The sequence below is a fragment of the Meles meles genome, chromosome 13 (genome assembly GCF_922984935.1).
Source record: "Meles meles chromosome 13, mMelMel3.1 paternal haplotype, whole genome shotgun sequence".
In the NCBI taxonomy this organism is placed as follows: domain Eukaryota; kingdom Metazoa; phylum Chordata; class Mammalia; order Carnivora; family Mustelidae; genus Meles; species Meles meles.
This window is the reverse complement of record NC_060078.1, coordinates 79204869-79221262: the sequence shown is the minus strand read 5'-3', so window position 1 is coordinate 79221262 and position 16394 is coordinate 79204869. Positions and strand designations below refer to the sequence as shown.

At 44.8% G+C, this 16394-nt stretch overlaps 1 protein-coding gene across 2 annotated transcripts; it reads right to left on the bottom strand.

The window, feature by feature from the left end:
- Nucleotides 1-97: 97 nt before the first annotated feature.
- On the bottom strand, nt 98-13753 carry PSTK (phosphoseryl-tRNA kinase). 2 transcript variants are annotated; one of them, XM_046027734.1, is made up of 6 exons: nt 13111-13753; nt 10201-10492; nt 9760-9958; nt 6484-6559; nt 5897-5990; nt 98-250 (listed from the first exon to the last, which is right to left on the bottom strand). In XM_046027734.1, exons 1-6 carry the CDS (start codon nt 13324-13326, stop codon nt 186-188), a joined length of 942 nt encoding a protein of 313 aa, XP_045883690.1. In that variant the 5' UTR covers nt 13327-13753; the 3' UTR covers nt 98-185. The 2 variants fall into 2 exon arrangements, with proteins under 2 accessions (XP_045883690.1, XP_045883689.1); XM_046027733.1 differs by lacking the exon at nt 98-250 and adding an exon at nt 2902-3123 and having other exon boundaries at nt 13111-13751.
- Nucleotides 13754-16394: the final 2641 nt, after the last annotated feature.

The following is a 16394-nucleotide window of genomic DNA, read 5'->3' as shown; positions in this document are numbered from 1 at the left end:
GTTTTCCATTGGATTCTTTTTATTCTGATTTATTGTAAAAACCACATGAGAATGCTAGAAACATCAGAGGATTATCTTTAAAGATGCCTTTTTTTCCCCTTTTAATTTGAACCTTTAAATTCTTCGCTCTGACATCATTAGTGTTGGGTGAGTTTGATAAGTACACGGAGACTCTGTTACTCCTCCTATTCCTCTGATGACCAAAGAGGTACGGTGGGAGTCATCCATCTTATTCCCTGGAAATGCAGCCCTTCAAAAGAAAAAAAAAAAATCTCTGAAGTTTCCATTTCCTGCCTTCTGTCCATTTACTGCCTATAATTTCCAAGAAGAGGTGGGTATAGAAACACATGGGAAAATAGGATGGCGAAGTAATACTTAAAAAAATGAGAACGTGTCCAAAACAAATTCTGGTTTTCCCTTCAGAATTGGCCATTTAAAATATTTTCTGTGAATTCAGCTTGTAATGCTTATTTGCAGTTCTGCCCGTTTTTCATGGACAGTGACAAAACTATATGGAGACTGAGTCGTCGCCTTAGTAGGAAAGGGTACAAAAGTGGGAAAATAGATTTAAAATGCATTTAAATGTGATATTTGTTTACAAAAATAAGACTTGCTAAATCTAGAATAATTTTGAATAGGAGGCCATTGTTTTTATATTGTGTAATAACTAGCTTACTCTGAAGAGAGCTGGTCAAACAATAAAATATATTGTTACTAACTGTGGTTTCTGTGTACTTTGCAAAAGTTTCATTTTTAATTTGGTTCAAATCTTGAAAGTGTTGCTAATTGGCTTCTTAAAGAGAATACCCCAACTATGAAGCATTTATTAAGCAAACAGGACCTCCACTCTTCTACAGTAAAGAAGAACGGAAGTGTTGATGGTAGGCATCCCCCGGAACCCCCACAGGCCAAGTTAATGGATCTTCTGCCCTCCCTTCCAAATGCTAGAAAGCCGTTAAAATGAGTTCTCGTGATTTAATATGCAGTCGAAACTAACCTCAACAGCACTGTTCAAAGAGCGGCGAGGAGGTCTGTCCACACTCTAACTCTCTTCCTTGCCGGAGGCGTCTGAACCTACAGTTGAGTTTCTCTTGTTGCTTAAATCACTCATTGCTTAGATCAGCTTGAATGCAACCATTTCCAAATGTGGAACTTGGCTCTAGTATTTATTTATTGCCAGAAAGAAACAGTTGCTGTCATTTGGAAGATTTTGTAATTATTTTCTTCCTTCTCACTTTTATTCTTCACATAAAAGCAATACCCCAAGAGAGAAAATGAAGGCTTTCATTAAAAGAGAAAGAACCCTCTTGTTAAAACCAGTTTATTAACTTTATATTCTGGGCCAAATAGTGACAAACACTCCTTTTCTGGCAACTAAAGATAGATGTTTTGAAGGTACATTTTAACTTAAACAGAAAATATCTTTTTTTCATAATTATAAACTAGAATGTATAATTCTAATTTTCTTATGACTTAAAAAGAGCACAGTTGGTATTCCAAAGGTGTCAATGCTTGAGAGCTACAATAAATTCTAAATGCACTAAAGTTTTTGAATCAAATCTACCTTATAAACTTTTTTAGTATTGTATTTTTTAAAAGATTTAGGATTTTATTTAAACTTTCTGTGAGTTAAAATTTTATACATGGAAAGATGATACTATCTTCCATTAAGTGTTGAATACGTTTCTCCCATTTTATTTTTAATCAGATATTTTATAGAAATGAGCTGCTAGGAAAAGCTGAACGTGAACTATTTATAGTACTTTGCTGTTAACAGGCAATGTTCTGAAACTAAATGTATTTTTGTTCAGTGAACATAAGTTTAGATTTTTAAAGTTGGTAGATAATTTATCTCCACTAATATTTTTTTAAGAAACTGTGAAGAGATTAACAGGGAATAATTTCATTTCAGATTTTACTAATATAGTATGTAGCTACAACTTCTTGAAATTCAAGTAAAGGCTAGACTTTTGCTTTGAATATTTTCCAGTGCTATTTCATTTTAGAAATAAGTGTTTGCCATTCATCTGCAGAATCGTTTGACAAAGGGAATATTACTTTAAAAATGTTGAGATAAACCTCATTTTAAGTTCTACAAAAATATTTATCAAGTGGATGTATTATTTAAAAAAAAAAAAATCCCTGCTAAGGACTTTTTCCTTAAATAGTCTTAGAGGGTATATGATTTCTAGAACTTGTTTTTGTTAATATGTACTTTGATGTAAAGAACATATTTTGTATGCAAAACATAAAACTTGAGTATGGTTGCAAAACACTATATTGTTTAGGGATTCCAGAGAGCAGTTCAATGCTGAAATAACTATCCAGTCTGTAGTTCCTATTGTGAATGAAGCTTTGCTTTTGTAATACATGAATAAAAAAAAAAATAACACTTTTCTATTGATCTCGATTTCTTTGAAAACCAGGATCCAATTTTTTAGTAATTTTCCAGTATGTAAACTGTTAATAAATTAAAAAAAGAAAAAAGAAAAAGGTTTTATGGCTGCATTGGTTTGAATCTGTAGAATGCCTTACCCATGAGAAGATCGGTCACGTGAGTTAAAGACAAAAACAGCTCCATGTATCCACATCTCGTCTCCTTCCTAGTCTCTCTGCTTTCCTGAGGATCCATTCAGCGAGACCCCTGTCCCCACCAGCCCCACCCTGAGGTTTCTGGCACAGAAACGAGGAAGCCTGCCTGCTTCTGATGCCTAATTACCCATGTCACGTCTGACAAGTGACTGTCTGAAGTTACCTGTTAAGACAAATGGGTGTTTAGAATGGACTGTTGCCTTTTTTTTTTTTTTTAAGTAAGTCTTTGGCATTTCCCATCACTGGGTGAGAAAACATCCCGGTATACAAAATTGTTTTAGTTTGTAAAATCTTAACCAAAATCAGACATTTGATTGGAAGTTCAGAAGTTTTAATGCGGCTTTGAAAAATATTTCTGGACAATGTTGTCTTTCTCATAATGAAAAAAAGAAATAACATCTGATACGTGGATGGTTTGCTGAGAGCACAGGTATTTTTTGTTTCCATGTCTTAGGTCCTCCAAAAACTCTGCTTTGAGCCTGTTGAGTTCCTCTGCTAGAAGCTTCAAGTTGAAAGGAAGCACTTGTTCATCTAAAATGAAAAGATACTCTCACGGTTATTTGCGTAAACTAATCAGGTTGGGCTGTCTGAAGAACGTCAGGAAATGAATTTGAATACTTTAGACAAACCAATCAGATTATTCTGTTAATAATCACAGTCCAGTAGGTGTCCTGTAGAAACAAAGGTCACATTCATGTGATAGCAAACAGGTCTTTCCAGTTACCTGGCCCCGAAATGCAAAAGCAGAAAAGACAAACCTGAAAAGGATTTTCCTTGTTGACAAGATAGTCGAGTCTTTGTGAACAAAGAGGCAGTAAGGCCAAAAAGCAGAACTAGGCAATGACATTTGGGTTTGAAGCAGATAAATTCTCTCTAGCGGGGCTGTGCAATCCATAACCTCCTACAATGATGAAGATGTTCTGTCCTACCCCACCCAGCAGCCACCAGCCACGCGGGTAATGTGACTGAAATGAGACTGTCGTGTTATTAAACAGCTTTGCTGACATAAAACTGGCAAACCATACACTTCACTCATTTAAACTACGATCTGGTTACCCGCAGGCACGTGCGACTCTCCCCACTGGTCCATTCGAGAACCGCTCATCAGCTCAGAAACCTGCGTCCCTTAGCCCCCACCCGCCTACCCCAGCCTCGGCCCCACCCCGAATCCCTAAGCGACCACTGACATGCTTGTGGGGCTCCCGATGTCCCGCTTCTGGGCACCTCACAGGCCGGGACTGAAGCAGTGTGGCTTTGGGTGGTGGCTTCTTCCGCATTGCATACTGTTCTCAGGGTTCATCCTGGCCACCAGGAATAATGCTGACACAAACATTTGTGTGCACATTTTGGTATGAACATACGTTCGCAATTCTCTTGAGCAGATACCTTGGACTGGGCGGGCTGGGCCCCCCATTGAACCGTTTGAGAAGCTGCTCGGCTGTTTGCCAAAGCAGCTGGACCACTTCACATCCCCATGAGCCTGGCCTGGGTTTGCGCTCCTCCACGCCCCCCCCCCCCCCCCCCCCCCCCCCCCCCCCCCCCGCCTGCCCTTCTTCATTCCCGGCTCAGCGGGTGTGCTTGGGAGTCCTCCCTGCGGACTACTGATAATCGTGTTTTCTCTCTGGTTTGGCCAGCGTTTGTATCTACCCTGGGGAAATGTCTACCAGACCCTTTGCCCATTTTTAAAATGGGATCCTCTGTATCGCTGAGTGGGTGGTACCGGTCCTTCACCTATTTTGGATACAAAGTCTCTTCCGAGATAAAGGATCCAGCAAGTATTTTCTCCTGATATGGGGGTTGGCTTTTCATGTTCTCTGGATGGTAGGAGAACTGAATTTTTAATTTCATTTAGGTATGGATCCGGGAGCTAGAAGTACCTCCCTCACATAAATAAATAAAACAGACAAATGAAAATGTCATTTTCATGGGTGAAAAATGAGTCAAGAGTGATTTGGGCATAATCCTATTCCCCCTTCTCCTCTTCATTTTATATAGAAAGCAATAAAGGCAAACGGCTGAGAGAGAACTCCTACAACTATCTTTGTCTCTATCCTAATTATGCTACTGTTTCTGCTCCAGGCCTCTGGTTTCCAAACTCCGGACTGTAACCTACAAGTGAGACGCAGGCTGCAGGCAGCCGTTTTCTAAAATGAAGTCAAATAATAGAATGTTGTAGAGCTCACTCCACATGTGAGGGTTTTGTGAAGTTTGTCGCTACGCACGCACACGTTCTTGTACCGGACTACACACCAGGATACAGGAGAAAATGCGCTTATGGGTTGTGGTTAAAAAAAAAAAAAAAAAAAGTATGAAAAATACCATATGGTCAGTGTACTGTTTGCTTTTCCAACTTTCTAAGCTTTTGTAAAGGTATTAATAATCAAAGCTGATGATGCAGGGAGCCTAACAGAAAGCACAGACCGGAGGCAGACTTGACTCTGAACCCAGGCTGTCCAAGTGCCTTATAGCTGTCAGCCTTGGGCAAGTTACTTGATCCTCCCAGAACCTTCATGTCCCTACCTGTAAAATTACACTCACCTCATGGGGACACTTAGCATATAAAAACTCAAGAAATGTTAAGCTAACGTTAGTTTTTAAATCAAAATTTAAATATAGCAAGAAGTTCAATATTTAAATATTTAAAACCTGAAGGAGTTATGTTCTAGAATAGCACAAACTCCATTCAAGTGCAGACTGAAGACACACGGAGCTTGCCCGTCTGCCATGCGGCCCCTGACCACCTCTCCCCATTCCTTCACCCAACTCAATGGCCCTGTTTTCTGCTCTAGAACATACCAGACAACTTCACCTCTGGGCTTCTGCATTTGTGGCCACTGCCTGGAGCAATCCGCCACCAGACGACTGTGTGTTCGCTCCTTCTGTTGATTCGTCGCTCGGCTAAAATGTCATCGCTGAGAAGCCTTCCAGACTACCCTTAAAGAGAAGCTCTCCCATCACTCCGCATGGCCTTTCCCTACTTTATTTTTCTCCAGGGCACCCGCAGATACTAACGTATTTGTCGGTCGTCTGTCTGCTCAGTATAACGCTCTGCTCCCTACTGATGCCCCGGCATCTAGAATAAAGCCTAGTCCTGAGTAGCCACTCAATAAAAATGTACTGGATTGACGAAGACCCTGTTCCAGGGGTCGGATATTTAGTGTCTACATAACCAAGTTGCATACTGCAACTGGAAACACGATGTGAACGATAGGACTGAGAGCTACTAACCCACCCCGTGTGTCAAGGGGACAGGTACAGTAGCAGCGTCAGACCAACCAAACCCCCAGGCAACCACCCAGCATACCTTTTGCCTCTTTCATCGTCTGCGAGACAATCCTTCGGAGCGTCTGGTCGGCTTGATGCAGAACGTTAGTTGAACAAATAATTCTGTCTGTTTCCTATGGAACACAGACATTGTTAGGGGAAGTTTTATAAGAGAGATGGCTAAAGGAGGACACGTATGTGACGGGACGAAAAGGTAAGTGAAGGTGGCTTTTCTGTTCCAGTTGTCCTTCCCTAGAAGACGGGCCCATCTAGACCGCGGGTGCTGGTAAACGTCCAGTCACGGGCTCTCCAGCAACAACAGCATCGCACCCCATTTCCAGTGTTTGTCTGTGTCCCCAGTGCACGTGTTCCTGTCCTTGCCCACGTCAAGTCACCAGCACCAGCGTGATGGCGACAGGCTCTGACATTCCTGAGAGTTGGACTAATGGCTCTGGCCAGCTGATGCCCCACCACAGCCAGGAGCGGAAGCGGGAGCGCCGCAGAGACGCCAAGGCAGTGGCCTCGCATTTTCTATATTTTACCCACGGTTTACACTCAGCCCAAAAAGACCCTCCTTCTGAAGGTGGTGCCTTCCCCTCGAAGCTAAATGTATCCTGGAAGATTTACCTTTTGTTCCACGTTGTCCTCAATACATTTTACTGGATTCTCCAAAGCAGTAAGCAATAAATCAGTCAAGTTCAGGCTACAAGAAAGAGAAGGGGAGATAAAATAAATCCCCATATCAAACATCCTTAAAACAAAACAAAACAAAAAAAACTCGTGTTTAAGAACACTACAGGGGCGCCTGGGTGGCTCAGTGGGTTAGAGCCTCTGCCTTCGGCTCAGGTCATGATCCCAGGGTTCTGGGATCGAGCCCCGCATCGGGCTCTCTGCTCCGTGGGGAGCCTGCTTTCTCCTCTCTCTGCCTGCCTCTCTGCCTAGTTGTGGTTTCTCTCTGTCAAATAAATAAAATATTAAAAAAAAAAAAAAAAAAGAACACTACAGTGAATTCTAGAGGAATAAAAGTGGTGTAACCCAAAGGCCCTAAGCCAAAGGGGGGGAAAATGAAACAATTTGGAAGCTACCTTCTACTTTCAAAGTCCAAAAGTAGAAGCTTAAAACAAATTATAAGGCAAAAGAATCCCTTATTTTAAAAAATATTAATTTCTTAAGACTCATTTCAATAAGCTTTGAAGAAGACATTCTCTCTTTTCCCTCATTAAGTGCTAACGATAGTCTGCGATTGTTCCACTGCATGCCCTAAAGGAGGATACTCAGTCTGTACTTCTGGCCTCTGCTTGTTTACCGGATGTAGGTTAGTGAAGTTCCCCACTGGTCAAGGGGCCACGGAGGGCTGAGGGTGAATTCATTCATTCATTTAATGAGGTTTTACTGAGTATCTTCTTATATGAAAAATATAGACACTGTACGAGACACTATGTGCTAAGCAGGGGTGCAGTGAAACCCCTACCCTATCTAAGCCTGGTAATGGCTACATCGTCTGTCTCATGACTTCAGCAAAAAGTTAAACTTTCAGACAGTGACAAGTGGATGAATGAAGACAATAAACAAAGTGATGGTGTTAAGAGTGTGGCCCGTTTAGTCCTACGAACACTCCTCACGTTAGTTAGGATGGGCAGGAAAGTCAATCACGTGTAGTAAGTGGGAAGGGTAGCGGGGGACAGCAAGTACAAAGTCCTGGAGGCAAGAACAAGCTCCTCCTGTTCATGCAACAAAGGCCAGTTTGGTTGAAAAGCGGCAAAGGGGGAAAGTAGTAGGATATGAGGTTGCGAAGTTAACTGGGGTGAGAACACGTACTTTAGGGTAAGGAGTCTGAATTCTACCCCGAGTGCAGAGGGAACCACTGAAACAATTTAGGCTAGCGTGAATTAAAGCTCAACTTCAAGATGATCTTTCTCACGCTGAAAAGAGCCAACTTCTGGAGTGAGTGAGACTGTGCTGGGTCCAAACCGTGGGTCTGCCACTTACTACCTGGATGTGTTACCCGGCTTACCTGCCAGTCATCACATCTATAAAATGGGGATAATTTATCTTATTTATCCTCAAGAGTTGTTTGTGGGGACTGAATGAGATTAAACATAGGAAGTATTCAGTACGTGCCCAATACAGAGTATCTGCTCACCAGCTGTTACTGTGAGTAGTAACACTACCAGCGGCAGTGGTGGTGAAGTCCCATTTTATAGAAGCCTGGAAAACACGCTTGTCAGATCATCTTTCAACTTCTAATACAAGGCTACCAGGCTTTAAACAACCCCTTCATGGGTGCTGTAACTATTTTGGACATGTGAGAACAGGTGGCCAGGCTCCGAAGACCCAAGACAAAACAGACTGTGCTAAGCATTGGCAAAAGCATGGGAGAAACACCCTTCCTTGCTTTTTGCGAGAACTGGTGCTCCCTGGTCTCAGAGCACTGAGAACATCAGGCCGCTCTCATGGGATAGATACCTGGAAGCCTCAACCAGCCATTCACTTCCAAAGAAAAAAAAAATTCAAGGATTCCAGAGTGAGCCGTAATCAGCTGGTTATGCACCTGCTCAAAGTTTTGGGATATTACAAGTTAAAATTAGAAACCTCAGCAGTAGCTTATTTCATAAACCCTGTAAACAACAGTCACTTAAATCCAATTTTTTTTTAGCATGTTCAAGTATGTATTAAGAAATGGGTGGAAACGATATCTTGGAACTAAACATTTTGAGGAATGAATTTTAAAAATTAGCCTTTTAAAAATGACTGATCTGGGGCGTCTGGGTGGCTCAGTTGCTTAAGCCTCTGCCTTCCGCTCAGGTCGTGATCTCAGGGTCCTGGGATCGAGCCCCACCTTGGGCCCCTTGCTCAGTGGGGGGTCTGCTTCTCTCTCTCCCTCTGCTGCTCCCCCTACTCATGCTCTCTCTCAAATCTTTAATAAAAGAAAAAAATAAACTGGTGATGCCCCGTGGACAACCGTTAGGCAGGGGCTGAGGAAACGTGGGGAAAACAGCTCTGGAACTCTGCTGTGGGACACAACAGCCACTAGCCACAAGAGACCATTTACATTTAAAGCAATTAAAATAAAATTTAAAATTTCAGCCCTCAGAGGCACCGGCTGTGTTTCAAGAGCTCGACGGTCACAGGAGGCCTGCAGGCACTCCTCTGGCTGGTACAAATAGAGACCATTTCCATCATCAGTGAAAATTCCATTAGAATGTGCTGCTGTAGAACTCCCAAGACACAGACCATGTGGTGCACGAGCACCACAGCCCAGAAGCCTCACGTACACGCAGCCGTGTAACGACAGGGAGGGTTAAGGCAAAATTCAGGCTCTGGCCCTTCCACGCTTTTTCCTTCTAGAGGAAAATGACCAGGCAAACTCTTTAGACTGTGCTAATGCTGCAGCGAGAGTTTCAAGGATGTGCCCTACTCTGCATGCCCTGCTCCGATCTCTCACGACGACAGAATCTTTTTTTTTTTTTTTAATTTTATTTATTTATTTGACAGAGAGAGATCACAGGTAGATAGAGAGGCAGGCAGAGAGAGAGAGAGGGAAGCAGGCTCCTTGCCGAGCAGAGAGCCCGATGCGGGACTCGACCCCAGGACCTGAGATCATGACCTGAGCCGAAGGCAGAGGCTTAACCCACTGAGCCACCCAGGCGCCCACGACGACAGAATCTTAACGAGAGTGCACGTTTGCACACAAACTCAGGTTCACGTCTCAGCTGCCGCAAGCTTGAGGACTCTGGGCAAAGTAACTTTCTCACTTAGTTGCCTCCTCTTCCACAAAGGGAAGACAACAATCTCTCTCGAACGCTTGTGGAAGGATTAACCAAGGGGCCATGAGTCAAGCAAGGAGCACAGCTGGCCGGGCTCAGGGAGGCAGCCGGTGAAGGTCAGCTTTGAGTGGGATACCTGGCCTCAGAAGAACACGGCGGACTCTGAATTGTGAGGCTGTTGTGTTCCCAAGAGTTTTTCCCAGGGTTGGGCTTTTCTATCTTTCTTGCCATCAGGTGGATGGTCTCGGCAGGCAGAGCCTGGGGTCTCTGATCATTCCTCTGCAAACAGGTCTCGAGAGAACAGTCTAAAAAGAGCTGGCAGAAGCCTAATGAATCTGAAAACGTTAAACCACAAAATTACTGGTGCACTGTTTTTTTCCCAAAATGTGACATAAACAAATTAGACAAATGATACCGGCGGCCGCAGGAAAAACCATTTGCAAAGCTGAATGTATAGCTTCAAAAATTAAGTAAAGCGACACTAACTTCCCCATCCAATTAAATTCTCACTAAGAATGACAATGATTTTGATACGCAAACAAGTGTCTGTGTGTAAGAAAAAAAATGTTTGAATTACATTTCCGAGCCAGTTGGTAGACTTCGTATCTCATACTTTGATAATAGAAGTTGTCATCCAAAATCAAAAACAAAGGTCTAGAAACAGCAGTCTTCGTTAAGAGGTAGCAAGACTGGGTTTCCAGCACAGCAGAAGATAACAGATCTTGATCCTTTAAGCAGGTTATAAAATCCTCCCACATGGCGGCGGTCCTGTTGGGTGGGGCAGACATCTGACACCCGTTGGTGACAGCCATCAGGAAGTATTCTAGATACCTCAGCAGTTCCTGCCGAAGCAACTTCCATTGCGATGGCTGCAAAAGATGGAAGAATGACAGTTTATGCCGGGCTCTGGCCAGCAGGGTGGTCACGATTAACTGCCACCCACCGCACACGAACATTTCAGCTCACAGTGCTGCACCAGCTGGAATTCTCTGAGCACGACCTGTTCTGTCATGCCTCTGTATCTCAGTATAAATGGTTTCCTCTGCCCACAAACTCCTACTCCCTGATGTTAGTCCTCTGAAGTCTCCTCAGACTCAGTCACACAGGAGGCAGCTCAGAACCTCCCTTGCCTACGTGGCATCCTGCTCTAGCACAGGGTTTAGGCATTTGTTTTCACATCTCTATTTCTCTGCTAGATCAATCGTCCGCTGTTACCCTCCAGGAGAAATGAGGAGCCAAAATCAATATCCTGCTGAAATAAAAATAGTCTGGCTTAGATACAGCTATGCTGGTCTGCCGTTGAAATGAGGAAAGTTGTGGACGGAAAAGATCAGCTGAAAGGTGCCTGGGTCAGGGTGAAAAGATCTCGGGCTAGCAACAGAGTTGAAACGGGATGGGGAACTTTCCGGCAGAGAAGGCAGATGGAAGGGAAGAGAATACATAACTGGAGAACACAGGTAATCTTGTGCTGCTCAAGGACTGCGGATAGGGACAGAGTGATGAGGTCTAGGCTGGAGAAAACATAGGAACACCAGAAAAGGATCCCTCTCCCACCTGTCCATGCCCTGCCACATCACTGAGATTACACCACATACAACAAATATATCACCTAAACCTACTGAAAAGGAAACAAGATCATTTCCTAGAAGGTGAGATTTCCTACCCATGGTAACTAGATGAGTCCCATGGGCTTCATCTATAGGGAGGAGTGGAAAAAAATGTAATAAAAGCGAGGAAAAAGCCCAGCAATACAACAATCCCTATCAACAGTTTTCAGCTTTCCCTCAAGTGGTGAAAATACTAAATTTAGTGCTGTCCAGGACTTGATACTGCATTTGCCTCACAATTAAACAAGAATAGGAAAGTATAGGGGCACCTGAGTGGCTCAGTGGGTTAAAGCCTCTGCCTTCGGCTCAGGTCATGATCTCAGGGTCCTGGGATCGAGCCTCACATCTGGCTCTCTGCTCATCAGGAAGCCTGCTTCCCCCCACCCCTTTCTGCCTGCCTCTCTGCTTACTTGTGATCTCTGTCAAATAAATAAATAAAAATTAAAAAAAAAAAAGAACAGGAAAAGTATATAATCTTGCTGGAGCAGTCCAAAATGTTTCCATCCAGCAAATGTACTCTATTTGTACATATATATTTACAGAGTGGAATCACATCATATTTGTATGTTATTTACATGCATCCATCTACACTAGGGTATTAAACAACAAATATAATTTAATTTTTCAGAATCTGTCAGAGGATCTGCCCTAGAGTGAGAGTGAGATGGGAGACGTAAATCTACTCTCCCCCTCAGAGCTCTGTTTTTATATGCTTCGCCAAGGGGATGCACCTCACTGTACTGAGTGTGATTTGAAGGCCTAAAGTGTGCAGTTGGAACATACAAGCTGGTCCCTAAACAGAAGCCCATTACTTCGTCTGTGGCCAGTTAAGGAACCGCCATCTTTTCCTATGCTGGCGGAGGCAGATTCACCCTGAAATGAGTGAGGCGTGAGTTTCGGAGGCCAGACCCTTCATTTGTACAGCCACTTTCTATTATCATGGGAGGGACCCTAGGAATTTTGTTATTTATAATTCTGTATCCTTTTTCTTTTCTTTTTTTTTTATTTTAAAGATTTTATTTATTTATTTGACAGAGAGCACAAGTAGGCAGAGAGGCAGACAGAGAGAGAGGAGGAAGCAGGCTCCCCGCTGCGCAAAGAGCCTGATGCGGGGCTCGATCCAGGACTCTGGGATCATGACCTGAGCCGAAGGCAGAGGCTTTAACCCACTAAGCCACCCAGGCGCCCCTTCTGTACCCTTTTTCTTTCTTCTTCTTCTTTTTTTTTTTTTTTTTTAAGATTTTGTTTATTTGACAGAGAGATCTCAGAAGTAGGCAGAGAGGCAGGCAGAGAGAGAGGAGGAAGCAGGCTCCCCTCTGCGCAAAGAGCCTGATGCGGGGCTCGATCCCAGGACCTTGGGATCATGACCCGAGCCGAAAGCAGAGGCTTTAACCCACTGAGCCACCCAGGCGCCCCAGTACCCTTTTTCTTTAAAAAAATTTTTTTTTCTGCAAATTCTATAAACTTGTAATAGACCCACAAAGATTTGCCTGTGGCTGGATGTTAAACGGGCTGTGTTGACATTTTTAAGAGATTCCGCCCCTTCCTAAGACCAACCTTCCTGAAGGATCTTTCAAGAGCATTCCTGACCATGGGGGTGGGGGGTCCCCCTTGCTCGCTGACGCCACCGGCGCTGTCCTGAGCCTCCCCCTGTAGAACGGACAGTACGAACATGCCCCACAGACACACAAATCTCTACAACGAATTACTCTAAAATGGAGTCAGCATGGTCTGTGTTAAACCGACTCCGCTTCTCCCGAATCCGGGTCTCTCCCCCTCTGCCAGGGGCGCACCCCTCACTCTAGGTGTAGTCCCGCATTTAGTGGGACGCCCCCCTTCCTTCCACGACCGGGGGCTCGCCCCGCCCCCTCCGTACTGACCAATGGCCGCGCGCTCGCCCGCTCCAGGAACGCGTCCGGAATGACGTCATCATAGGTGATCACGCCGACGGCCCAGCCCCGCTCCTGCCGCAGCCGGTGGCTGAGGGCCCGCGCGAAGGTCGACTTTCCTGCTGCCGGCAGGCCGCAGAGAAGGCAGAGGCCTACCTCCCGCGGCTCCTCGCTGCGCGAACCGCTGGTGTCCTCGGCGGTCTTCATACTGTCGCGGGAGACGGAAGGCGGCGGGGAACTCCGTCTCCGGAACCTTCCGCCCAGCGCGCATGCGCAGTGGCTGTGCCGCCCGGGCCTGGAGGGAAGGACGGGCGCGTCTTCGGGTGCCCACACGGTGCACGGTCCGGCGGGCCCAGGGATCACCTCGTGGTCACTGGAACCGCTGGTGCCGAGCTCTTTGTGGGGCGAGTCCTCTAGGCTGGGGACCACGGCGATGCGTTTCCTGACTCCTGGACATTACCCAAAGGGTCAGAGGGTTGGACTTAAGTGGTCAGATTTATCCTCCCTGCTGGAAACTTGCAAGCCGTCGAGAATTGCACCTCGGTTTCATTAAGGCGAGGTGCTTGGAAAATCCCGGAAGAGACTCTGAGCGTCTTCCCCCAGCGGTCTTTGAAAGGTCAATTGCTGTTAGAATATAGGCGGAGCCTACAGTCCCACGCCGGCGCTCCGCCGCCCCTCCTAAATGCGACAGGTGGAGGGCAGGGTAAACACGGTTACCGCGCCCGGAGTTGGCGGCAAGTGTGAGGAGGTGGAAGCAGGACAGGAACATCCCTAGACCTCCGTTCCAGTGTATTCATGCAGAGGACCGTAGGTATTTTAGTGTTAAAGGAGACGTACTAGGCTGTGGGGAGGTAGGAAATTCCTTGTATGGAGTTGTGATGTAGAGAAGCTGAATTCGGATTCTAACTTTGACCTTATTTTAAATTACTTCTTAGTCACAAAGTGATGTGTTCAAAATGTGTGCAAAGGAGGTTAGAATAAATAAAGGGGGCAATACAATCAATAACGCAATGTGAAATCTGATACAGTTTGAACTACAGAAGGTGTACACATACATTTTCTCTTGAAGGTGAGCCGTGGGTTAAACATACTCATTTCAGGATTTGGTCATTGGTCCAGTGCAAGAACGAGAGAGGAAATGTTAGTCAGTGGGGCAGCAAGCCCAAGGTCCCCAGCTGAGAGTGAGTATGGGGGTGGCTGCTGAGTCAGAGTGCCCAACGCTCGAACGGGGTTAGCAGTAAAGATAGAGTACTTTGGGCAGAAATCTAGTTCATTTATTGAGCCTGAGCAGGTAGCTGTTTAGAACTTTAAAAACCTCGCTTACTGACCTCTACCTCCTTTCCCTTTCCCTCCCACCTCAGCTGATTTAAGGAAAAAGCTGAGTGTACGAAGAACTTTGGAGAGGGAAAGGACCCAAACTTTCATTGCTGGTAGATCTAGTACCTATATTCAGACTGATCTGATCGTTGGTGTCATTGCAGTAGTTACAGGGGGCAACAGACGGGACTAAAAGGCAATCCCATCCTCAAGAGACATTTTGGCCCATTTTACCTCACATACAAACATAATTTGAAGGAGGACAGATCCCTCCTATTTAGGATGTTAAACTTGATTTAAATCACTCTTAGATTGGTTGTCACATGGCACTCTTATGTGCAGCCTCGATTGTCCTCATTCCCTTCCTTCTGATCCTCAGAAGCAAGGAGGTTGGTCAGTAACCTTCATGCTGGAGCAGTCAGTCTGCTTTGAACCCAGGGTGAGACTGCATGACATGCCTCCCCTTCCTAGTTCTAGTCCATCAGTTCTGGCCCTCAGAGCCCTGGGCATTGCCCGGGACCTTTGCTGGGACCGACTACCACATAGGTTGTAGGAAGTGCTCAGCACCCAATTTCAGTTTTTGCCTCAGCTAATTGTCCCATGTTGGAAGCTCTTTATTTGTTTCTTACCACGAGAGCTTTCAATTCATTCTGACTCAGCCGCCTGTTCCAAAAATGTTAGATGTCCTTAAGGGGAACTGTACTCATCTGAGAGCAAGTGAACTTCAGGAGCTATGTGTGACTCCTCTGGGTTTCAGTCTCCTGATCTGTATGAGTGAAGTCTGCAAAGGGGCGCTTAGAAACTCAGATTCCACCTTCTGACATCCCAGTATCTTCAGAACCAGGTGTCCTCTGGTTAACACTTTCCTGCCAACTCAGCACTCAAATTCTTCACTTGCTAGCAGAAACGCTAACAATCTAGCTTGACAAAGCCCTGATTTCCTTAATCACAGTAATGGGAGTAAAACCTCACTCCTCACTTCTTTTGCCAACTTCTTTTTTCTTTACTAATTCCTAGGGCTAAGCCTTCTGGAACCCCTTCCTAGTCAGACTTTTAAAAATACCTTGACCTGGGGCGCCTGGGTTGCTTCGTCTATCAAGTGTCAGAACTCTTGATTTCGGCTCAGGTCATGATCTCAGGGTTGTGGGACTGAGTCCCACCGGGCGCCTCGCTCAGTGGGGAGTGTGAAGACTCTCTCTCCCTCTGCCCCTCCCCTCTCAAATAAATAAGTAAATCTTAAAAAAAAAAAAAGTACCTTGACCTGCTTTACCTTAACCCAAACATAGCATTGCAAGCATGACATTCACAACCTCTCCAAACTCTCACTTCCCATTACTGAGAAGATTAAGACATGTTATTCCGTAACCCAGTAGACATTTAGTAAGTGCTTGTCCCCTCAGCTGCCACCTCCTCAGAGGCCTGTGAAAACGAACTTTCTTTGCTCTCCAGCGAGGTATCTGTTCATACCCATTTCAAAAACTCCTGTAAATTTCAGGCCAGTGTAAAACTTGCGAGCTTACTGGCTCCTTTTCCACACCATCAATATCATTTCCAGTTGGATCTTCTTCACATCACCAATCTTACCTTCCTATTGAGTTTTTTAAAAACTTAACAAAGGTAACCTAAAATGTGATCCAGATACTGAAATGTTACCAGATCTGGAACTAATCTTACAATATGTAGTGTTTTTCTGATTTCTCAAAGACCACTCTGTCATGTGGTACGTGAAAGTGTATAAATGATCTACTGTACTGAAAGTGGGTACTTAGACCAGAATAATCATTAATCTCATTAACTCTAAGAACCAGCAAAGTGGCTGAGGAAAGACCACAGGTACAAAAAGCAGTTCTGCTAAGATAAACGACGATCTGGGGCAACATCTGATTCACAGTAACAACGATGGAAGAGATTTCAGTGTCGTTCGTCGTTTCTTAAGCTTTCAGAACAACTCCCTTGGA

Excerpts from the sequence above, each read along its gene's own strand:
- PSTK (XM_046027733.1), bottom strand. The coding sequence starts at position 13,326 with ATGAAGACCGCCGAGGACACCAGCGGTTCGCGCAGCGAGGAGCCGCGG. Across the intron at positions 6,560-9,759 it reads CCGTGTTCTTCTGAGGCCAG|CCTGAACTTGACTGATTTAT; the intron begins GTATCCCACTCA and ends TCTTTCTTGTAG. Across the intron at positions 5,991-6,483 it reads AGGACAACGTGGAACAAAAG|GAAACAGACAGAATTATTTG; the intron begins GTAAATCTTCCA and ends TGTGTTCCATAG.